The following is a 20,972-nucleotide window of genomic DNA, read 5'->3' on the forward strand; positions in this document are numbered from 1 at the left end:
GGTCACAGGCCGGTTTTGGGGGTGCAGTCGGTCCCAGAGTGGCAGCAATGAGGACAGGGGACACTGAGCTGTGTTTGGGTGACGCAGGGCAGGGGCCAGGCCTGGCTGCCCCCCCAGACACCCCGGCTCTCTCCTCCCTGATGCGGGGGCAGCACCTTCCTCCTCCTCCTCCTTTTCTTCCTCCTCCTCCTGCTGCTGCTGCTGCTACTCCTGCTCGGCTCCTCTCCCCATCGGCCCCGCAGAGGCTCCCATGGGGCGCCCAGGTGGGTGCTGGGGGGGCACAGCCGGGGCTGGGGGGGCATTTCTGGGGGGGTTCAAAGCCCCCCCCTGTGCGAGCGTGTCCCGGCAGGTCCCCTCAACCTGACCTGCGTGTCCTACAAGCACCCGAGCGTGCGGGGCGCGCTGGGGGGCGCGGGGGGCGCGGCGGGCGCCGTGCGCTGCCCCCCCGGGCAGTGCTGCGTCGGCATCTGGAACCGCAGCCACGCTCTGGTGCAGGGTGAGACCCCCGGGAGCGGGCACGGGGAAAGGGGGGCTGCGCTGCCAGCCTGCCCCGGCCGGTGCTGCGGGGGATTGGTCCTGCCCCGGGGGGATTTTGGGGCAGGATGGAGAGGTTGGTCCTGCCCCGGGGGGATTTTGGGGTAGGATGGAAGGGTTGGTCCTGCCCCGGGGGGATTTTGGGGTAAAATGGAGAGGTTGATCCTGCCCCGGGGGGATTTTGGGGTGAGATGAAAGTGTTGGTCCTGCCCCCGGGGGATTTTAGAGGAACAGAAGGAGCTGGGGCAGGATTGAGGACTTTGGTCCTGCCCTGGGGGGTCTCGGGAAGGAAAAAGGGGTCTGATCCCGGCCGGGGGGATTGGGGAGCAGGGGCTGATCCCGGCTGGGGGGGATTGGGGAGGTTCTGGTCCCAGCAGGGGGGTCGGGAGGTTCTGGTCCCTCCCAGCGGCTGCGCTCGGCCTTGGCCTTGAGCAGCGGCTGCAGCGGCGCTGGGGAGGAGCAGCTGCGGGGGGGACCTGCACAGGGGGTCCCACCTGTCCCCTGTCCCCTGCCGGGGTGACCGTGCCGTGTCCCCAGGCTGCTGGGGAGGCCGGGGGGACGCGTGTCCCTCGGCCACGTGCGCGCCCAGCCCCGCGGGACACCCCGGCAGCTCCGTGCTGCTGTGCCTGTGCCACGGCCACCTCTGCAACGGCAACGCCACCGGCACCGCGGCGGGCACCGGCACGGCCGGGGGGCTCGGGGGGCCCCGCCAGGGCCCAGGTACGGGGCCCGGGCACTGGGGAAGCCGTCGGATCCCCTAAAGTGTCCCCACCACGCTGGGGCTCCGTGTCACCTCAGTCTCTGTCCCCAGTGCCCGGCCGGGGGGGCTCCGCGGGGACCCTGTGGCTGCTGGGTGCCAGCCCCCTCCTCCTCATCCTCCTCACCTGTCTGGGCGTCCTCGGTAGGGACAGGGACACGGCGGGGACGGGGGGACCCCCGGGCGCAGCCACCCCCTACCCGATGTCCCCTGGGTGTCCCCAAATGCCACATCTCTGGTGTTCCCGGAGTGCGGGTCCCCGGGGTGGAGGCGGGGTGTCCCCAAGTGTTGTGTCGCTGGGGCGGGGTGTCCCTGGTGTCCCTGTGACCCCTCGGGGTGGGGTGTCCCGGGTGGGGTGTCCCCCGTGTCCCGAGCACCCCGGGATGCCACATTCCCCGTGTCCCCCGCCTGGCGAGGGGGGGCTGTCGGTCCCTGGAGCCCCCAGGTCCCGTGTCCCTGATTTGGGGGGTTCCTGTGGGGGCGGTCCCCCGATGGGGGTGTCCCCGGTGTCCCCATCCAGGACTGCGCTGGACAAGGGCCCGCACGGGGCAGTCACCGCGGGGGGGGCGGAGAATCGGGGTCCCCCCGGAGCCCCCCAGCCCGGACCTGCCTGCGCTGCACTTCCTGCAGGTGCGGGGCACCCGCGGGCCGGGGACACCCACGGGAGAGGGACCCCATGGGGCAAGGACACCCACGGGAGAGGGGCACCCACGAGGGGAGGGATACCCACGGGAGAGGGGCACCCACGGGAGAGGGACACCCACGGGGAAGGGACACCCACGGCTCCATCCAGGTGGGAGGGCAGGGCAGCAGGTGACGCTGGGAGGGGGCACCCAAACGGGGAGGGGATGTGGGGACACCCACGGCAGAGGGGGCATCAGCCCAGGGGGGGCACAGCAGCGCTGGGGGTGCCCGGGGAGCCCCAGAGGTGCCCGGATACGAGTGTCCCCGTATGACGCGCTGTGTCCCTGTCCCCGCGTGTCCCCCGGGCAGGTGCTGCAGTCGGGGCGCTTCTCGGCCGTGTGGCGGGGCACGCTGCGCCAGCGGCCCGTGGCCATCAAGGCGTTCGCGGCCGGGGCCGGCAGCCGGTTCGCGGCCGAGCGCGCCGTGCACTCGCTGCCGCTGATGGAGCACGAGAACGTGGCCAGGCTGCTGCACACCCGCGCGGCCGGGCCCCGCGGCCGCGGGGGGCTCCTGGTGCTGCAGCTCTACCCGGCCGTGGGTCCCCCCGGGGGCTGCGGGGGACCGGGGGGACAGCAGTCTGGGGGGCCCGGGGGGGGAACAGGAGCTTGGGGGGACTGGGGGGATTGGGGGGGGAACAGGAGCTTGGGGGACTGGGAGTGGAGGAAACAGGAGTTTCGGGGTATGGGACGGCAACAGGGGTGGGGGGAACAGGAGCTTGGGGGGGGCTGCGGGGGACCGGGGGGGACAGGAGTCTGGGGGGCCCGGGGGGGGAACAGGAGCTTGGGGGGGGCTCGGGGGGGTACCAGGGGTGGGGGCAGCAAGAGTTTGGAGGGCTCAGGGTGGACCAGGGGGGTGTAAAAGGAGTTTGGGGGTATGGGGGGCAACAGCGGTGGGCATAACAGGAGTTTGGGGGGCTCGGGGGTAACAGGTTTGGGGGGCTCGGGGGTGTGCAAGGGGTTGAGGGGGCTCAGGGGGTGCGTGGGACAGTCGGGGAGCACAGGGGTGGGGACGGGGGCCTGGTGGGGGGAGATGCGTGGGAGAGCCCGGGGGGTGCCCCACGTCCCCAGCCGTGTCCCCCGCGTGTCCCCAGGGCTCCCTGCGCCACTTCCTGGGCCAGCACGTGGGGACGTGGGCGGGCAGCGTGCGCCTGGCGCTGTCCCTGGCCCGCGGCCTGGCCTTCCTGCACCAGGAGCTGTGGCGCGACGGTGAGGGTGGCACCCCGGGGTGAGGGTGGCACCCCTGGCGTCCCCCGCCCTGTCCCCCCGTGACCCCGCTCTGTCCCCAGGGCTGTACAAGCCCAGCGTGGTGCACCGGGACCTGAGCAGCCAGAACGTGCTGGTGCGGGAGGACGGCACCTGCGCCATCGGCGACTTCGGGCTGGCGCTGGCGCTGCCGCCGCGCGCCCAGGACAGCGCCGGCTCCCGGCACGCCGTGGCCATCCGCAAGGTGACAGCGGTGACATGGCCTGGGCTGGGGTGGCAGGGGACCCGTGGGTGGCATGGCATGGCATGGGATCCATGGGTGGGAAGGGAAGGGAAGGGAAGGGAAGGGAAGGGAAGGGAATGTGACAAGGTGACAGCCCTGGGTTGGGGATGGCACCCCAGATGTCACTGGCACTGTGGGCTGTGGCTGCCAGCTGAGCCCATGCGCCCACACGAGCCTGTCCCTGGCCTGGTGGCCCTGATGGCCCCGGTGGTCCTGGTGGCTCCAGTGGCCCTGGTAGCCCTGATGGCCCTGGTGGCCGCAGTGGCTCTGGTAGCCCCAGTGGTCCCGGTGGCCCTGCTGGCCTCAGTGGTCCTGGTGGCCCTGGTGGTCCCTGTGGCCCTGGTGGCCCCGGTGGCCCCGGTGGCCCCGTGCCCCGAGCTCAGGGCCCGCTCGGGTGCAGGCGGGCACCCAGCGGTACCTGGCACCCGAGATCCTGGACGAGAGCCTGGACCTGCGGGCCTGGGGCCGGGCGCTGCGCCAGGCCGACGTCTACGCGCTGGGCCTGCTGCTCTGGGAGATCCTGTCCCGCTGCCAGGCGCTGAGCCCCGGTGAGCCCCGGCGAGCCCCCGCGCCCCCCGCGCCGCCCCCGGCCCCGCTGACCCCCGGCCGCCCCGCAGGAGCCCCGGTGCCGCCGTTCCGGCTGGCCTACGAGGCCGAGCTGGGCGCCAGCCCCAGCGGGGCGCAGCTGCGGCGCCTGGCCGCCGACGAGAGGCGGCGGCCGCTGATCCCCCCGGCCTGGCACCGCGCCCCCCAGGTCAGAGCCCCCCCAGGCGCCCCCGGCAGTCTGGGGGGTCCCGGGGGTCCGGGGGGGGTCCCTGCCTGGGTGCCCGGGAGGGTTTGGGGTGCCCAGGGGTGCTGCGGGTGCCCCCGCCCCTGCTTTGGGTGTCACCCGGGGGTGCCCAGGGGGTCCCAGGGGTGCTGAGGGTGCCCCTGCCCCTGCTTTGGGTGTCACCCGGGGGTGCCCGGGGGGTCCCAGGGGTGCTGCGGGTGCCCCTGCCCCTGCTTTGGGTGTCCCAGGGGGTCCCAGGGGTGCTGAGGGTGCCCCTGCCCCTGCTTTGGGTGTCACCCGGGGGTGCCCGGGGGGTCCCAGGGTGGCAGGGTGACTCGGGAAACCCGGGGGGGTCCCAGGGTGGCGGGGGTGTTTGGGGGGGTCGCTGCCCAGGGTCCCCCCCGATGCCCAGCCATGGCGCTGAGGGCAGCGGGGGCTGTCCCCGCTCGGGGGTGGCACCCCGGGGTGTCACCTGCGGGGGTCCCGCAGCCCGGGGGGGCTCTGCCGGAGCTGCTGGAGGATTGCTGGGACCCGGACCCCGAGGCGCGGCTCTCGGCCGAGCGGGCGCTGCAGCGGCTCCAGCGCTTGGCCGCGGGGCCCGCACCGGCCCCGGGGGACCCCGGCCCGGGGACCGCCCCCCGCCAGGTGCGTGCGGGGAAACTGAGGCACGGGGCGGGCTAGGGCACACCGGGAACCCACCGGATGCATGCGGGGAAACTGAGGCACGCGGCGGGCTGGCGGATACAAGGAACCTATCGGGGACATGCGGGGAAACTGAGGCACGGGGCGGGCTGGAGGATACAAGGAACCTATCGGGGACATGCGGGGAAACTGAGGCACGGGGCGGGCTGGAGGATACAAGGAACCTATCGGGGACATGCGGGGAAACTGAAGCACGGGACACCGGGAACCCACTGGGGACATGCGGGGAAACTGAGGCACGGGGCGGCCCGGGGAGGGATCGGGAAGGGGGTGGGTGGGGTCAGGAGCAGGCCCCGCCCCTGGGAGGAGCCCGGCCCAGCCCCGCCCCCGCTTCCTGCCGGGAGGGGCCGCGGCCGGAGCGAAGGTGGGAGCGAAGTCCCAGGGACCCCCCCCCGCACCCCCAAATCCCCCCGTGCACCCCAAATCGCCCCCAACCCCTCCGGCTCCCCCGAGCCCCCCCCCGCCCGGCTCGCTCCAGTCCCGGGGGCCCCCCAAACCCCGTGACTCAGTTTCCTCTGGGTGCCGGCGGGGTCCCCACAGCGCTGGGGGCTTTGGGGGGTCCCCGCTCACCCCCCGTGCCCCCTCCCCAGGTCCTGGACTCTCCCAGCATGTGGAACCCGGGTGCAGGTACAGGGGGACACCCCAAAATGGGGGGGCTGCCTTGACCCCCCCCGGGGTCAGACCCCCCCTCAATCTCCTCTTTTCTCCCCCCCCAGGACAGCCGCCCCCCCCCAACCCCGTGTACCCCCCGAACCCCACGTACCCCCCCCAGGTCCCACCCCCCAACCCCGTGTACCCCCCGCCCGCGGCGCCCCCCAACCCGCTGGGGGGGCCGGGGCAGCCCCCGTACCCCGCGGGGCCGCCCCCGGCCCCCTCGGTGCCCCCCTTGGGCCCCCCCCTGCCGCAGCCCCCCCACCCGGGGGTGCTCCCCCACCCGGGGGTGCTGCCCCACCCGGGGGTGCTCCCCTCGTTCCCCCCCGCGCTGGACAAGAAGGCGGCGAAGAAGATGAAGAAGAGGATGAAGAAGGCTCACAAGAGGCACAAGGTGGGGGGGACCTGGGGGGGCACACAGGGGGTCACCCCCAGTCCCCCCTGGGGCTCATGGCTCTGCTGTCCCCCCCCCAGCGCTCTTCGTCCTCCTCCTCCTCCTCCAGCAGCTCCGACTGAGGCTCCTGGGACCCCCCAGGACCCCCAGCATCACCCGGGACCCCCCAGGACCTCCTGGAACCCCTGGGACCAGCAGGAGCCACCTGGGACCTCTCGGGACCGCTGTGACCAGCCGGGACCCCCCAGGACCCCCAGAATCACCTGGGACCCCCCGGGACCCCCGTCCTGTCCCCGTGCCGCCCATGCCCTGCTCCCGGGGGGTCCCGGGCTGTCCCCCAATAAAGCTCTGGGACACCCCAAGGTGTGTCTGCGTCTCCTTGGCGCCGGTGGGGGCTGGGCGTGGGGGGGACCCAAACCCCAATGCTGCCCGGGGTGGGGTGGGGGCTGCCCCCGTGCCCCCCAAATCTTCCTATTGCCCCCCAAGCCCTCCTATTGCGCCTCAGCCCTTCCTATTGCCCTGCAGTGCCCCACAGCTCCTCACACACAATTCTACCTCACTTTTAATCGCTCCCCGTTACCCCCAGTTCCCTCAGTGCCCCCCCATTGCCCCCCAATGCCCCCAGTCCCCTCCGGACCTCCCCGCCGCCAGGGGGCGCTGCGCGGGGCGGCGGCCGCTCTGTCCCGCCCCGCGCGCGCGGTGCGTTTCCGGGTCGGGGCGGGTGTAAATCGGGCCGCGCCCGCCGCCCCCTCCCAGACCCGCGGCCGCCGCAGCCGGAGCAGCCGCGCCCGCGCCGCCGCCGCCGCCATCCCGCGCGCCCGCCCGCCGCGCTCCCTCCCCGCCTCCCCCCCCCTCCCTCCCGCCCTCCCTCCTCCCGCTCCGCCCGGAGCGCCCTTCGCCCAACGCCGTTACCGGCGCCGACACAGGTAGGCCCGACCCCCCGCCCCCCCCCCCCGCACCCCCCATCGCCCCCCCACCGCCGCCCCCCGGCCCTCCCCGCGCGCCCCCCGCGCCCCCCCGGCCGCCATCCGGGTCCGATCCCCCCCGGGCCGGGCCCTGGCGCGGCACCCCCGCCGCCCCCCCGCCGGCCGCGCCCTCACGGCGCCCGCGGCCTGCGCGGCCTGCGCGGCCTGTGCGGCCCGCGCGCCCCGCGCCGCCGGCCGGGCCGCAAACGGCCCCGGGGGCCTCGGGGGCGGCCGCTGCCCCCTCCCGCCGCCCCCCCGCTCCCCCGCCCGCCGGAACCGGCCCGGGGGGGCTCGGGGCGCCGCGTGCGTCACATGGCGCCGCCGCCCCCCGCCCGGGCCGCCCGCGGGGGGGCCCCAGGGGTGGTTTTTTTTTTTTTTTTTCTTTCTACTCCGTTTTCTTGGAGTTTAAATCTTGGAATTTTTTTTTTTGTTTCAGTTTTTTTTGTTTTTTGGGGTTTTTTTTAAATTTTATTTTAGGAGTTTTTCTTTTCCCGCCCGGGCCCGGTTTTTCCGCCATCCCGCGCTGTTGTTTTCCCCCCGCCGGAGCGGGAAGGGGGCGCCCGGACGGGCGAGCCCGGATCCTCCCCCCGGGCCTGCCCGCCCCGGAACGCTGATCCCCGCTCCGAGCGGCTCCGGAGCCCCGGCCCGGTGCCGCCCGGCCCGGTCCGGGCTGCAGAGGCCCATTCCCCCCCGAGCCCGCTGTCCCCGCACCGGGCCGGTTCCCCCGCCGCGCTCCGGGTCCCGCTCGGAGCCGCCGGCCCGGGATCCCCCGAGCCCGCCTTGTGATCGGGCCCCATCCGGGGGCTCCCTCGCGGCCCCGGGGTCGCTCCGGGACAGCCGCCCCGCTCCGTTCCCCCCGGCCCGGTTCCCCCCATCCCCCGCAGGGCCGGGCTCGCTCCGGAGCCGTGTCCCCGGCTTTGGGGCGGGGGATCGGGCGCGGGGCCGGGCGCAGCTCGGGTCAGTTTCCCTGCGGAGCGGCCTCGCCAGGAGCCCGGCCCGGGCCCGCGGCACCCCCGGCGGGGCCGCCCGGCCGCTTTTGTCCCCGGGACGAGCGGGCTCGGAGCCCGTTCTGCCTTCTGCCCTCGCCCCGCTGTCGGGGCTGCGATCCCGGGCTCCGCTCCCCGAGCCGGGATGAATGCGGGGAATGCCGGGCTGGGCTCATGGAGGCCGCGGCAAAACCTGCGGTGCCAGCGAGGCAGCGCGGCCCCGCGCCTGCCTCGGCCATGGTTAAACTTTGATGGGGCAGAAGCGGTGGCACAAATAGGAGTTTATTTACCGGATTCCCTTGAAAAGCTCGGCTGGGGCCGGCCGGGCTGTTTTGCAACCGCTGCCGACTCAGGTGGTTTGAAACCTGATCGTGCGCTCATGTGGCCTTATCTGGGTCTGAGGGAATTGCCTCGGAACCTGCTCCGAGGGGCCCCGCACGGGCTCGGGAACGTGGATGGGGTTTATTTTCTTCTTAATCCCGGCTGCCCAGCGGGCCAAACCCCCAGCACTGGGGTGCCCGCTCCCATCGGGCAGCTGCAGGAAGACTTGGCCTGGGAAAAGTGTGGGGCTCTCAGGGAGCAGCAGCTTCCCCGGACCTGTAGGGACCACGATTAGTCCTCAGTGCCCCCTCGGCATCCCCAGTTGTGTCCAGGAACCGTTTGTGTCCCAGTGCTACCGGGGGTCACCCTGAAGTATTCAGTCGTCCCTCAGAGAAGCCCCTGCAAGGAGCAGGGCTGGGAGGAGGCAGGGGCTGAGCAGGACTTTCATGACCCCAAGAGTTGCTGGATCCGGGTGGGATCGGGCCAGTTCAGCTCTGGAAATTCATTGGAGGAGGATCCAAACCACCACGGATCATCCCAACACTTCAGGGGGCGATTGGAGGGGTGAAGCAGCACGGGGAGGCTGGAATCCTGCCTGCACAGGCTAGGGGGGATTGGCAGAGCCCCTCGCTCACCCAGCCCCTCTCCCCCCAGCCGAGGCCCGAGCGCTGCCGCAGCCTGAGCCGACCCCGCGCTGCCCACCATGGACACCGGAGTCATCGAAGGGGGTCTCAATGTCACGCTCACCATCCGGCTACTCATGCACGGAAAGGTTCGTGTTCCCGGCGCCCTGCGTGCAGCCCTGGCTGGCAGGGGTGGGCTGGCAGCCTCCGGGGCATCTCCTGGAGCTGCTGTGGGGCCAGGAATGTGCTGCTGCTGCCTGGGCAGGTCCTGGGTGCAGCCGGAGAAGAAAATGATTACTGGGGGGGGCAGAACGACCCGATGGGAGCTAAGGTGGGGGCAAGATCAGCACAACTGGGATAAACCCCCGTTATCTGAGGGGCAGAACTCAAGTGCTCAGGAGCTTGTTTTGACTGCGAAAAGAGCTGAGTTTAGGCTTGGGGCTCCAGGAGTTTTTAAAACGCTGACTAACGGTGCTTTTGTTTCCATCCCAGGAGGTGGGAAGCATCATTGGGAAGGTAAGTGAGGAGCAAACTCTCCTAGCCCTCCCTTTACCCTTCTCCCCGTCCCCCTCCCTGCCTCCCTCGTGCCCAGCGCCGCGCTGACGCCTCTCTCCCTTCTCTGTCCCTCACAGAAAGGCGAGTCGGTGAAGAAGATGCGAGAGGAGGTGAGTGCGGGCTGCGGGCGCGGGGCAGGATGGCGGGCCTGGCGCGGGCTCCGCAGGCAGCGCGGCCGCGGCGGCGCGGGGAATGCCGGGAGCTGTGGGCAGGCGCGGCAGGAAGCCGAGGAGGAGAAGATGGCTGCCCGAGCCGAGGGAGGGGAGGAGGAGGAGGGAGGGCTCTGTCCCCGGCGGGGGATCCGGAGGAATCCCGTGCGGCCGGAGCGCTGAGGTGGCGTTTGCCTCCCCGCAGAGCGGAGCTCGCATCAACATCTCGGAAGGGAACTGCCCCGAGCGGATCATCACCCTGGCGGGACCCACCAACGCCATCTTCAAAGCTTTTGCGATGATCATTGACAAACTGGAAGAGGTGTGTCCACGGCCCCCTGCAGTCGCTGCCCCGTTTATCCCTTCTCTCTGCAAGAGCTGACCCCGGGATGGGCCCCAGGGGGCCCAGGGCCGCTGTTCCGCACGGGCAGCCGGCGTTCCCCTGCCTGGCCCCGATCTTTGTCCGCTGCTGCGCTGGGGCAAGGTCCAGGCAGTGCTGGAGCCAGAGCCCCACAGGGACTCTTGCCCACGGCGAGGGGCAGAGCAGGGCTTGGAATCCCCCTGGCTCTGCTCGTGCTGGTGCCACTTGCTCCCAGTACACCCCAGGGCTGAGCTCTCTCCCCAGCCCTGCCAAGGAGGAGCTGGGGCTGCAGCTGTGTGGGGCTGGAGGAGCTGCCTCGTTTCCCTGGTCCTGTTAAATCAGTGACTTCCAGGGGGGATTTTGCTGCTAGATAATCTGCATCTTGCAGGTGTTAGAGCCTGCTCAGGGCTGTGATGTCGAGGTTTCCACATTGGAAGGAGCAGGAGTTGGGAGTGCCCCTCACCTGGTATGGGGCAGAGCTCTGTGGCCCTCACCTTGCCTGTGGGGGTACAATTTCTATTTCCCTTTAGATTTGGGCCACTACCCAGGGAGAAACAACCCTGTGCTGGCAGCTGTGCCCCACACCCCCCTGCTCTCACTGCAGTGTTAGAGGCTGCAGGGCTTGGAGCTGTTTGTGCCGAGTGCAGGAGCCGGAGCCCTCCACGGGCTGCACGGCTCTGCAGCGCTCTGGGCACCGGCCTTGGAGCTGAAGCTTTGCTTTTAGTAGGTCAGTTGAGCCCTGGCCTTGTGCCTCCCCTCCCCCTGCCAGCACATGACCGCTGTAATCGGCGCCGGGATTGTTTTTCCCGGAGCTGCTGCCTTGATCCCTGGTGCAGCGGGAGGCTCCGTGCTGACCCTGGAGCCGTGGAGTCCCCAAGCCCCCCCCTGCCCAGTCCCTTGTCCCCCTCCAGCACCGGTTCCTGCTTGGCTGAGGTGGGACCCAGCTTGGGCCAGTGCCTAAACCCATTTCCATTGCGGCAGCAGAGTTTGGATGCTGCTTCCCAAAAATACATCTGTGTTTTTTTCCGGGCTGCTGAGGAAGTCCTGGGAAAGCCCCGAGGTCACCTTGGCCTAGGCCACTGGTGCCAGCGTCACCTCCCTGTCCCTGTGCCAGGCACGGCCCCAGCGCGTGCCGTTCCAGCAGGGCTGAGCCCTCAACACCTCCTCTTCCTCGCAGGACATCAGCAGCTCCATGACCAACAGCACAGCTGCCAGCCGGCCCCCGGTCACCCTGCGGCTTGTGGTGCCCGCCAGCCAGTGCGGGTCCCTCATTGGCAAGGGAGGCTGCAAGATCAAGGAGATCCGAGAGGTGCGTGGTGCCCGGCCTGGGGGGCCCACGGGTGGGTTCAGGTCTCCCCAAGGGCACATCCCTGTGTTGTCTCTGCCCGAGGGATGTGGCATCACTGGGAGTTTTTGGTGCTGCCTGTATTTTAGTGCTTGGCCAACTGAGATTCAGGGCACACCCTTCTCTGCCCAGTACTGTCTCTCACAGCCTGGGTTCCTGCTCCCCCCTTCCCATGGCTCCTGATTGCTCTCTCCCCAGCCTTTTCCCAGATTTTGGAGAGGGAGATGGGCTCCAGGCCAGTTCTGCCCTTGGCCATGCCATTTAGCACTGGGTGCTGTTGGATTAACTCTGCTGGCATGGAGACTGGCTTGGCTTGGGTTACAGGGACAGGCTGAGGCCAGGTCCCTCTCTGCTGCCTCAGGCTCCTGGTGACCGAATTGTATCCAGCTGGGATTAGAGGACTTTATTTTGGGGGAAAGGAGGAGCTGGGGGGCAGTTTTGGCTATGTATAACCACGCACGGGGTTCGTCGCTGAGGTCTCAGCCCTGCCCGGGGTCTGACGGGCTATTTTTAACCCTCGACTTGGCAGAGCACGGGGGCACAGGTCCAGGTGGCAGGGGACATGCTGCCCAACTCGACTGAGCGAGCCATCACCATTGCTGGGATCCCACAGTCCATCATCGAGTGCGTCAAACAGATCTGCGTCGTCATGCTTGAGGTAGGGCCCCTCCTTGGGCCTGTCCCCGGGGATCCCGCTGCCCTTGGAGGGTGGAAATGCTGAGGAGGGAGAAGAAAAGAGCTGGTCGGGGATAAAGGGATAGCTGGGGATTACAGCCTCATCCAGGTGAGGCTCGGAGCTGCTTAAAACCGGGGTCGAGCAGGGCCTCGAGAGCAGCTCACGGTGTCACCCACGGCCCTGCTGTGCTCATGGGTGTCCTCCCTCGGCCCTGTGCCCAGGGTGAGGAAGAACTCACGCTGCCCTGGGCTGCCAGAGGGCCAGCTGGAGTGCAGAGCAGAGCCCCGGGGCTGTGGGGAGGGGGCTGTCGGTGCCAGCTGTGCTCCGTGTCTGACCTGCCCTCTCTGCCTGTCACGCAGTCTCCCCCGAAGGGTGTCACCATCCCGTACCGACCCAAGCCATCCAGCTCTCCTGTCATCTTTGCAGGCGGCCAGGTAAGGGCTCTCCTCTGCTCCCGGGGTGCGGGGTGGGGAGGGGCGGGGGTCGTACCGAGCTGCCAGCGCGCCCCGGCCGCTCCGCGTGCCCGTCACCCACGCCGTGCCCTCGGCCCCAAGCGGCTCCGCTGGGCCTCCTCCCCCTGCTGAGGGAGGGCAGCAGGGAAAAGGGCCGATTTGGGAGGAGAGGGTGCTGGAAAACACTCCTGGAATTAACCGGCCAAAATAAAACCGTTTGCCAGTGTGGTGGCGGCAGTGGGGTTTGAATGGGGCCGAGCTGCCTAACCCAGGCTCTGCCCCTCTGCCTCGGGCTGGCTCCAAGGACTCGCTGTGACCTCCTGTGGGTGGCTGGCCTGGAGTTTGGGGTTCTCTGCTCTCTGCCACCGGTTCTCGGGGGGCAAAGGCTCAGCCTGTGCCGTGGGTAGGGTTGGGGTGCGCAAAGGCTTAGTCTCTCAGGAGGGGAGGGTGTCAGACAGGAGTAGTGCCAGGTGACTGAGTGTTAGTCCCTCCTGCGCTGAGCTGGGGAGTGGCCCGAGCCCTGCCCTGGGCCACCTTACAGGGGACAGGTGTCCCTTGGCATCCTGTCTGCTGTAACGGGCCCAGGTGTGGGTCAGCTGCTCCCACCCTGCGCCCCCGGGGCTGCCCCAACGCTCGGAGAAACCACGGCGACAACACTGCCTTCCTGCTGCCTTCCTGCTGCCAGGGACGCCCCTCGGGGTGGGCAGGGCCTGGCTTTGTCAGTGGGGGCCTCAGTAGGCAGGGAAGGGGGTCAGGGAAGGGGTGTAGCTGCCGCCAGCCTCCCCGAGAGCCAGGCCTGACTCTGCTCTCCCCCCTCCCAGCCCCGCTTGTTCTGGGGACGGACCTGCCACCGTCCCCTTCCTCCCCACCCCTCTCCCTGCCTCTTCCTCCCCACCTGAACCCGGTCAGCCCCCCCTCCCGCCTCCCCGACAGCTTCTCCCGCCGCTCTGCACCCCGGGGGAAGCCCCCGCGCCCCGGCCGGCGGCGGGGCCGCAGCTGCGGACCCCCGGGCGGGAGCCGGCCGCCTTCCCCGTTAGAGCAGTGAGGAGCAGGCTTCCCACAGCCACGCATCTCTTCCCTCCCCTTGCCCCTCTTCTCCCCCTTCCTTCTTTCCGCCCCCGTCCCCGGCCCAGGCCCGCAGCAGCCCCCGGGCCCCGCTCCCGGTGGGCCTTGCGCTCTCTGTCTTCGCAGCTCAGAGTCGTGCGTAGAGCAGGGCGAGCCCTCGATCAGCACTGAGCTAATGTGGATGTTGAGTTTGGTGTTAGCGAAAGGTTTCGGATTGACAGCCCTGGAGACTGAAGTCCTCTAATTTATCCACAGGACAGGTACAGCAGCGGCAGTGCGAGCTACCCCCACACCGCCCCATCCATGTGCCTCAACTCTGACTTGGAGGGACCACCTCAGGAGGTGAGAGGGGAGTTCAGTCTCCACGGCCCGTTCAATCCTTGGCCTCTCTGAGACTGCCAACAAGGGTGGCATCCCTGTCCCCGTCCCCCAAAACCGACAACGGTGGCTTTTTGTGCTGTGGACTCCTGTCCACTGGGAACTGGACTCTGAGCCCACCAACCTCTCCTCACGCAGGCCACCCGGCAGCCACTGCATGGCAACGAACTTGGGCCAATTCCAGCCTGGGCTGCAGTTCTTCCGGTGACCTGGAAGTGAGGCTGTGTACCCCCCTCTCCCCCTCCTCTCCCACCCGCCCCCACCTGCCCGGCCCCCCCAGACCTCCCCAAACCTTAGCCAGCCAGGCCCCAGCCAGTGCCTCGCCCTTTCTGGGTAGCTTCAGGAGGAATCTGAAGTGTGTGGCTGTCCCTTGTAACCTCGGGGACACGGAGTTGTGGCAGGTCAGGCCCTCGCCTCGTTCCCCTCCGAGCACTGGGCCGTGTGAGCAGTGGTAGCCAGCGCCAGCACTGACCTGTAGCTTGCCCGGCGACGTTGTCCTAGGCGTGTGGAGTGACGAGAGGACTCGGAACGGGGCAAACTTTTTTTTTGGGGGTGGGAGGGGAGGCGGGGGAGCTGCCGGGCCGGGGCAGAGAGGGGCCAGGAGCAGCAGCAGGGCCGGCGGGGGCGTTGGATCCTCCCTGCCTGTGCGGGGGCGCAGGGATAGCAGCATTGTCGGACTCACCACACCATAACATCTTCATCAAGATCCCAGCCGTTCTCTTGTTGGTTTTTTCGTTTTTCCTTTTTTTCTTTTTTTCTTTTTTTTTCTCCTTATTTTTTTGTCTGCCACCTTTTTTTTGGGGGGGGGACGGCACCGATTCTGCCCACCCCCTCCCCGTACCCGCCACGTCAGGCCAATTCGAGTAACCGCCAGCCTAGAAACTGCTTGTGACAGCATTTATCCGTCCCCGCCTCTCCTGCCCCACTTCCCTCGCCCCGGAGAACTCTCCACCTTGGCTCTCTGACTTCCTGGCTAGTTGAAATCTGTCTGTCCCTGGGTGGCTGTCCGATGGTTGTTAATAGGACTGTTTTCCTCCTTTTGTAGGCCTATACCATTCAAGGACAGTATGCCATTCCACAGCCAGATGTAAGTTTTTATTTACAACTTCTTGTCTTGAAATCCACCCTTTTCCTCCCTCACCTTCCAAAAATTTTCTCCGTGCTTTCTCCACTCGAGCTGGCTCAGCTTGGGGCTGAATACTCGATCTGATCTGAGCTTCCCAGAACCTCCCCCCCCAAAGAAACACTCACCCCCCCCCAGCCGGCCCTCCTGCAGCCAGCTTCAGCCGGCCTCAGATCTCTCCTTGGCTCCTCCCCCACCTCCTCTCTGACACTTCCCTCCTCCTTATTATATTTTTTTTCCAAACCCACCTCTCCCTGGCTTGGCATTTCACACCAGCTCTGGCTTTTCCTTTGCCCCCCCGCCCCCCCCTCAATTTGGCACGAGAACCGCCCCCCCCAGCCAGCACACGGTGGCTCTGTCACGGTGGCTCTCCCGGGGCAGGGGACAGCTGGCCCAGCGAGTGGGCGCAGGTGGCAGTCGGGGAGGGGGGTTGGACCCGGCCCAGCCCGGAGGGACCATCCCAGCAGCGGCCAGCGCTGTCGGACACCTCCATCCTCTGGCACCCATCCTCATCCCGTAGGGGCTGCTCTCTGCTCCTGGCACCTGTAGGGCAGCGAGGGGGGTCTGGCACGGGGGAACGGGGGCTCTGAGGAAGCCGGGCTGGCACAGCAGAGCCGAGCGCGCTCCGCGCCCGGTCCCCGCGCTCCCCGCCGTGCCACGGGCACTGCTCCCTCCTCCCGCTCCTCTCTGCTTCTGTTCCTGCGCTCCTCCAGCCCTTGCTGCACCGAGGGGGGTGGGCACGGCCCCCAGCCCGCCGTGGCCGGGCCGGGGCAGCGCGGAGGGGCCGGGGTGGGCGGCGGGGCCGCGGCCGTGCGGGTGCGCGCGGTGACTCCTGGCCCCCGGCCCCGGGAAATGGCTAACGCCAGCCTCTCTCTCTCTCTCTCTCTCTCCCTCTCCCTCTCTTCCCTTCTCCCTCCTTTAGCTGACCAAGCTGCACCAGTTGGCAATGCAACAGTCACACTTTCCAATGTCTCATGGCAACACTGGATTCAGTGGTATGGAAACTCCTTCTCTCCGTGTGCGTTCGCGCGCGGCCGGAGCCCAGCCCGGGCCGCTCCCGGCTCCTGCGTGGGGGCCATGCTCACACAAACCTGTCCCCAAGCACTGCCCGGGCCCGGCCAGGTAACTGCTGCTGTTGTGACGTGTCTGGGGGCCGCAGGGACAGGGCCTCCATCCATCCATCCCCCCCGGTGCCCACTCCTCGCAGCTCTGCCAGCACTGGGAGACCCCTGCCCGCAGCACCCGCTCTCCCCTCCGGCTACTCCAGGCCTAAAGCAGCCTGCTGGTCGTACCAAATTCGCTGTAGATTTGCTAAGATGGCTGAAACAAACCAAGCCACCTTAAAAAAAAAAAACAAAAAAAACAACCAAGAAAAATCAAAATTACCCATTTGGGGCTCTAAACTTGAGACAGCCAAACTCATTGTGACTTGTATCTTAACAGGCGTTGACTCCAGCTCTGCAGAGGTGAAAGGCTATTGGGGTAATGATCCAAACACACCATCTGTAGTTACTCTGTTGTGTATTGATGCTGCCCGGGGTCTCATTCTCCCTGATAGATGCTGCCCGGATGGGGGGAAAGGGGGTTGAGGGGAGCCCCAGAAGGGCTGGAGGTGCAGCCTGGCTCGGCTGCCTGGGCCCTGGAGCACAGCTGGATAGTGGAGAGCAGCAGGGCTGGGTGGAGGCTCGGCTGTCCCAGCGAGCTGTGGGCCCTGAGCTTTAACCTCCCCACCCCAAAAAACACACAGAGGGGAGCAGCCCCCCGCTGAGGAGGAGCTGGAGCTGTCAGGAGCTGGAGCTGCCCTGGGAGTCGGGGGACAGCACTGGGTGTCACCTGCTGTGTCCCCGTGCCACAGCCCCGCTGTGAGGGCTCGAGGCCGCCCTGCCGCCGCTCCCTCCTGCAGGGAGCGAGCTGGGAAAGGGGAGAGGTGGAAAAGTGTGTTCTAAACGCCCCAGGCTCAGCCCCGTGTGGGGTGTGAGCAGCCTCCTGCCATAGCATGGCCCTGCAGGGCAGCAGGGAGGAGGAGGAGGAGGAGGGGAGCTGTGGCCTTTGAAAGCCGGACCCGGAGTGGGAGCGGAGGCGAGTGCCTGGCTGGAGCCCCCCAGTGCCAGCCCCCTGCTCTGGGATTGTCCCACCTTGATGGAGAATCCACACGGGGAGGGGACACAGAGGGGAGAGCTCCAGGGACGAGCAAGGAGAGGGAGGCAGGGGTGGGGAGCAGCGGGGTCTGGAGTAACCTGCCAGCCTGCTGTGCCCTCCCCGCCTGCTCAGAGCCCTCCCAGGCAGCCTGAACCCTGCAGCACTTGGGGTGCTGCACCCCCCAGCTGCCCCCACCCTCACCTGGGCCCCCTCTCTCTGTCTCCGAGCAGGTTTGGATGCCTCTGCCCAAACCACCTCCCATGAACTCACCATTCCAAATGATGTGAGTATCCCGGGGGGGTTGGGGTGGGTGGGGGGTGGCTGCCCCTTGGCTCCCCAGGGTCTGCCCCTCTCTCAGGGGCTCTGGGGTCACTGTCCATGCCTTTGAGACTGAGGTGGGCTCTGGCTGCATCCCAAACCACCTCCTCAGGCCACTCTGGCTGCCACCATGTCCTTTGTCCCCATTCCAGTGACCTTCAAGGCAAAAAGGCCGTTTTTCAATCCCTGAACCCCCTCTTTTCCAACTAACACCCCACTCCCAGGAATCCCATCATCGTGGAGCTGTTGAGGTTGGAGGAGGTCTTTAAGGCCACCACATCCAACTGTCCCCCCACCACTGAGCTGTGTCCCCAAGGGCCACATCCTCACCTTTGTTTTGGACACCTGCAAGGCCAGTGTCCTCCCCTCCTGCCCTGGGCAGGCCCTTGCCCTGCAGGAGTTTCCCCTGTGTCCCCCTGGGAGGTGCCAGAGCAGGATGAGGCCGAGCTAACCCCGAGCTAACCCCGTTTGCTGTCCCTCCCTTCCCAGCTGATTGGCTGCATCATCGGGCGTCAGGGCGCCAAGATCAACGAGATCCGTCAGATGTCCGGGGCTCAGATCAAGATTGCCAACCCCGTGGAAGGCTCTACTGACAGGCAGGTGACCATAACTGGATCTGCAGCGAGCATCAGCCTGGCCCAGTATCTAATTAATGTCAGGTGAGTCCCGCTGGCCTGGCCCTGCTCCCTCCCCGTGCCCCGCATGAGGGAAGGGCTGTCCTCTCTCCCTGTCCCCTCCCCGTGCCTGCTGTCCCTTTTCCCGCTGCCGTCCCCTCCAGGAATGCTGCAGGGTGAGGATGGGGCTGGGGGGAGCCTGGCTCTGCTGTGCCACCCTCAGGGGTGCCAGGAGGGGCTGCCCAGCCCAGTCCCGAGTGTGGGATGCTGCCATCCCAGAGCTGCTGGTGCTGCTGGCAGCACCTGCCTCTGCTCTGGGCCCTGGCTCGGGCTGCCCCGTTGTGTCCCCGTGTCCCCTGTTCTGGGAGTGCCATCTCCTGGCTGAGAGGGGCTGGGGGGTCCCTGGGCTGTGTCCCTCTCCCGCAGAGCAGCAGCTGCTGGTGGTTTTCTCTGGACTTCGGCTCCTTCCTGGCACACGGGGGATCCTCAGGGGGGTGTGGGGGTTCCTGTGCAGCTGGGCCAGGCCTGGCAGCACCATCCCTTCCCTCCCTCCCTCCTTCCCTCCCTCCCTCGTCCTCCTCCCCCAGCTCGGCTCCTGCGCCGTTTCGCTGTTTGTCCTGTGCTTTTTTTTCGCATTTTGTGCTGTTCCTTCCCTCCCACCCACACCCGTGTTTTTTTTTTCTTTTTTATTTTTCTTTTTTTTCTTTTTTTTTTGTTGTTGTTTTCCTTTTCTCCTCTGTTACAGTTTAGAAAGCGCTAAACCCTCCTCCCAGGCAGCCTCCGTCACGATCCCTGACCACCTCAGCATCAACCTCTCTCAACCCTCCACCCCTTCTTCTTCTTCCTCCTCCACCACCACCCCCTCGCTCGCCACCGCGGGGGCCTCCGACGCACCCTCCAGCCTCCCCAACCCTCTTCCGACCGCCCCTTGTGTCTCCAGTCTGCTTGGCATGAAACCTGTCCCTCTCCTGGCGCTAAATGTCGTGTCTGCGGCCAAAGGCGCCGCGGCGCCCGCCGTGCCCTGTGTCACTAACAAACTCAAAGCGGAGAAGCAAAGGTTTTCCCCGTACTGAGGCTGCTCCAGGGGGTGGCAGCACCAGGACCCCGGAGAGGAGACTTGGAACAGCAGATTTTTTTTTTTCCTTTTTTTTTTCCCTCTTTTTTAATTCTTTTTTGGGGTTTTTTTAATTTTCCTTTGTACCGAGCTCGCGCTGCCGTGGCAGCAGCAGAGCTGTTCTTGCCGGCCGAGAGACTGTGTCCCCTTGTCCTGTGAGCGGTCACAACTCCTCCTCTGCCTGCCTGTAGTTGTTGCTTGTTATTTTTAATTTTTTTCCATTTCTCCTCCTTTCCCCCTTTTTTTTTTTTTTTGAGTAGTTTGGGTGCAGCTGTGGGGTTTGGGGTGGGATAGGGGGGTGGAGGGAGGGAAGGGACTCTGTGATTTTTTTGTGGGAGGGGGAACTGCATCCCCGGTGCCCTGGGGGCCTCACCTGTCCTCTCTTAACTGTCTGTACCTGTAATAAAGTTGCCACGGTGAGAATCTGCTCTGGTAGATCTGTGCCGCAGCGGGGGTCCCCTCTGCCTGGGGGGGTCTCCACCCCTCCACCCACACCCCCAAACCTCAGCGAGGGCCGAGCCCGGAGCCGCCACGGCGGGCCTGGGGGGTGGGCTGCCCTTGGGGGGTCCCTGCTGGCCCAGGGACCCTGTGCAGTGTCTGTGTGTGCCCTGCTGCCCCGGGGGTCCCTGCTGGAGGTGCCCCCCCTTTCCCTGCACTCCCCCTCCCCGCTGCCTCCTCCCTGCCCCACCTGGGGGGGGTCCCGTGGATCTCCCCCTCCCCAAACCCTCAGAGCAGAGCCCACCACGCTCAGCCCAGACCCCCAGGACCCCCCCAGACCCCCCCAGCGCCGTTCCAGGGCCGGGGGGCACCTCCCTTCCCTGGCTGCTTGTGCAAACCCCTCCTGAGGGGGGGGGTCCCCCGGGGGGCCCCTTCCTGCCCCCCCCGCGGGGCTCCCCTGTCCCCCCCACCGAGGGCGTCCCTCCCACCCCGTCTCGGTGCTGGGGGGTCCCTCTGACGCCCTTTTCTCGTTGCAGGCTCTCCTCGGAGACCGGGGGCATGGGCAGCAGTTAGGGGGGCCCCGGACCCCCCCGCCTCGCCATCCATCTGCGGCCCCTTAGCACCGACCCAGGTTTTAAACTAGTTTGTACATTTTCGGTTCCTCCAGCCTCGCGCCACTCACCAGGTTCAGTTTGTTTCAATTTTTTTTGTTTTTTCGTTTTTGTTCTGTTTTTCGGGGTTATATTTTTTTTTTCCCTCTCTCAAATTAAAAGCATTTTAATTCCTTCGTTCAGCTCTTAAAATTGCTGAACCCCAAATCTTAGTTTTATAAAGCTTCTCTCTCCTCTCCCCACCCCCCCCCCCCAGCACCTTCTCCCCTCCTTTCCCCGTTTTTTCGGCTCATGAAGTTTCTGTTTTTGTCATGAAATGTAAGAGTGGAAGACAAACAAAAAAAAAAAAAAAGAAAAAAAAACATTTCAGTTTAGTTCTGTAACGTCAGGAAATTTTTCAAAAAAAAAACTGAATAAAAAGATGGACTGGAGCTTTTCCTTGTGAATAGAACCTGCAGGATATTTTGGTTAATGGATCTGCCTGTCTCAGTCTTTATTTGAAACCCCCCTGGCTCTTCCCAGTGCTCCCAGTATGGTCCAGTTTGGTTCTGGAGAGGGATAAACCACCCCAGCTGGTGTTTGGGAGGATGGAGGACCAAGCCAGTGCTCCCAGTCTGGCCCAGTTGGGTCTTGGAGTCCCACTGGAATGGGATGAACCAGTCCTGGGGAGGGAACTTTGTCCCTCCAGATGAATTTTTGGGGGATCTTTCCCATTTCCCTCCCAACTGGCCTCAAATGGGAACGCGCTGTGGGTTCTGTTCCC

General features: G+C 66.9%; 2 protein-coding genes across 18 annotated transcripts; both read left to right on the forward strand.

Annotated features, from left to right (window-relative positions):
- The first annotated feature begins 19 nt into the window (after positions 1–19).
- LOC135287801 (anti-Muellerian hormone type-2 receptor-like) lies at positions 20–6,338 on the forward strand. Of its 2 annotated transcripts, XM_064401014.1 has the most exons (14): positions 20–263; positions 350–496; positions 1,072–1,254; positions 1,346–1,435; positions 1,812–1,921; positions 2,285–2,509; positions 3,066–3,180; positions 3,261–3,421; positions 3,861–4,008; positions 4,078–4,214; positions 4,719–4,874; positions 5,522–5,558; positions 5,648–5,976; positions 6,057–6,338. In XM_064401014.1, the coding sequence occupies exons 1-14, from the start codon at positions 251–253 to the stop codon at positions 6,096–6,098; spliced, it is 1,893 nt and encodes a 630-aa protein (XP_064257084.1). In that variant the 5' UTR covers positions 20–250; the 3' UTR covers positions 6,099–6,338. The 2 variants fall into 2 exon arrangements, with proteins under 2 accessions (XP_064257084.1, XP_064257083.1); XM_064401013.1 differs by having other exon boundaries at positions 1,346–1,921; positions 5,522–5,976.
- Positions 6,339–6,743: 405 nt separating this feature from the next.
- PCBP2 (poly(rC) binding protein 2) lies at positions 6,744–20,685 on the forward strand. Of its 16 annotated transcripts, none has more exons than XM_064401166.1 (16): positions 6,744–6,902; positions 8,903–9,020; positions 9,364–9,387; positions 9,504–9,536; positions 9,781–9,897; positions 11,114–11,245; positions 11,811–11,939; positions 12,317–12,391; positions 13,730–13,816; positions 13,991–14,056; positions 14,898–14,939; positions 15,898–15,970; positions 16,419–16,457; positions 17,345–17,397; positions 17,922–18,091; positions 18,792–19,583. In XM_064401166.1, the coding sequence occupies exons 2-16, from the start codon at positions 8,952–8,954 to the stop codon at positions 19,117–19,119; spliced, it is 1,437 nt and encodes a 478-aa protein (XP_064257236.1). In that variant the 5' UTR covers positions 6,744–6,902; positions 8,903–8,951; the 3' UTR covers positions 19,120–19,583. The 16 variants fall into 16 exon arrangements, with proteins under 16 accessions (XP_064257236.1, XP_064257237.1, XP_064257238.1 ...); XM_064401176.1 differs by lacking the exon at positions 18,792–19,583 and adding an exon at positions 20,135–20,685 and having other exon boundaries at positions 6,745–6,902; XM_064401167.1 differs by lacking the exon at positions 16,419–16,457.
- The last annotated feature ends 287 nt before the right edge of the window (positions 20,686–20,972 follow it).

This window comes from Passer domesticus, chromosome 31, assembly GCF_036417665.1.
Source record: "Passer domesticus isolate bPasDom1 chromosome 31, bPasDom1.hap1, whole genome shotgun sequence".
Lineage (NCBI taxonomy): Eukaryota > Metazoa > Chordata > Aves > Passeriformes > Passeridae > Passer > Passer domesticus.

Excerpts from the sequence above, each read along its gene's own strand:
- PCBP2 (XM_064401166.1), top strand. The coding sequence starts at position 8,952 with ATGGACACCGGAGTCATCGAAGGGGGTCTCAATGTCACGCTCACCATC. Across the intron at positions 12,392-13,729 it reads TCATCTTTGCAGGCGGCCAG|GACAGGTACAGCAGCGGCAG; the intron begins GTAAGGGCTCTC and ends ATTTATCCACAG. Across the intron at positions 17,398-17,921 it reads AACTCACCATTCCAAATGAT|CTGATTGGCTGCATCATCGG; the intron begins GTGAGTATCCCG and ends CTCCCTTCCCAG.
- LOC135287801 (XM_064401013.1), top strand. Across the intron at positions 1,922-2,284 it reads CTGCGCTGCACTTCCTGCAG|GTGCTGCAGTCGGGGCGCTT; the intron begins GTGCGGGGCACC and ends TCCCCCGGGCAG. Across the intron at positions 3,422-3,860 it reads ACGCCGTGGCCATCCGCAAG|GCGGGCACCCAGCGGTACCT; the intron begins GTGACAGCGGTG and ends GCTCGGGTGCAG.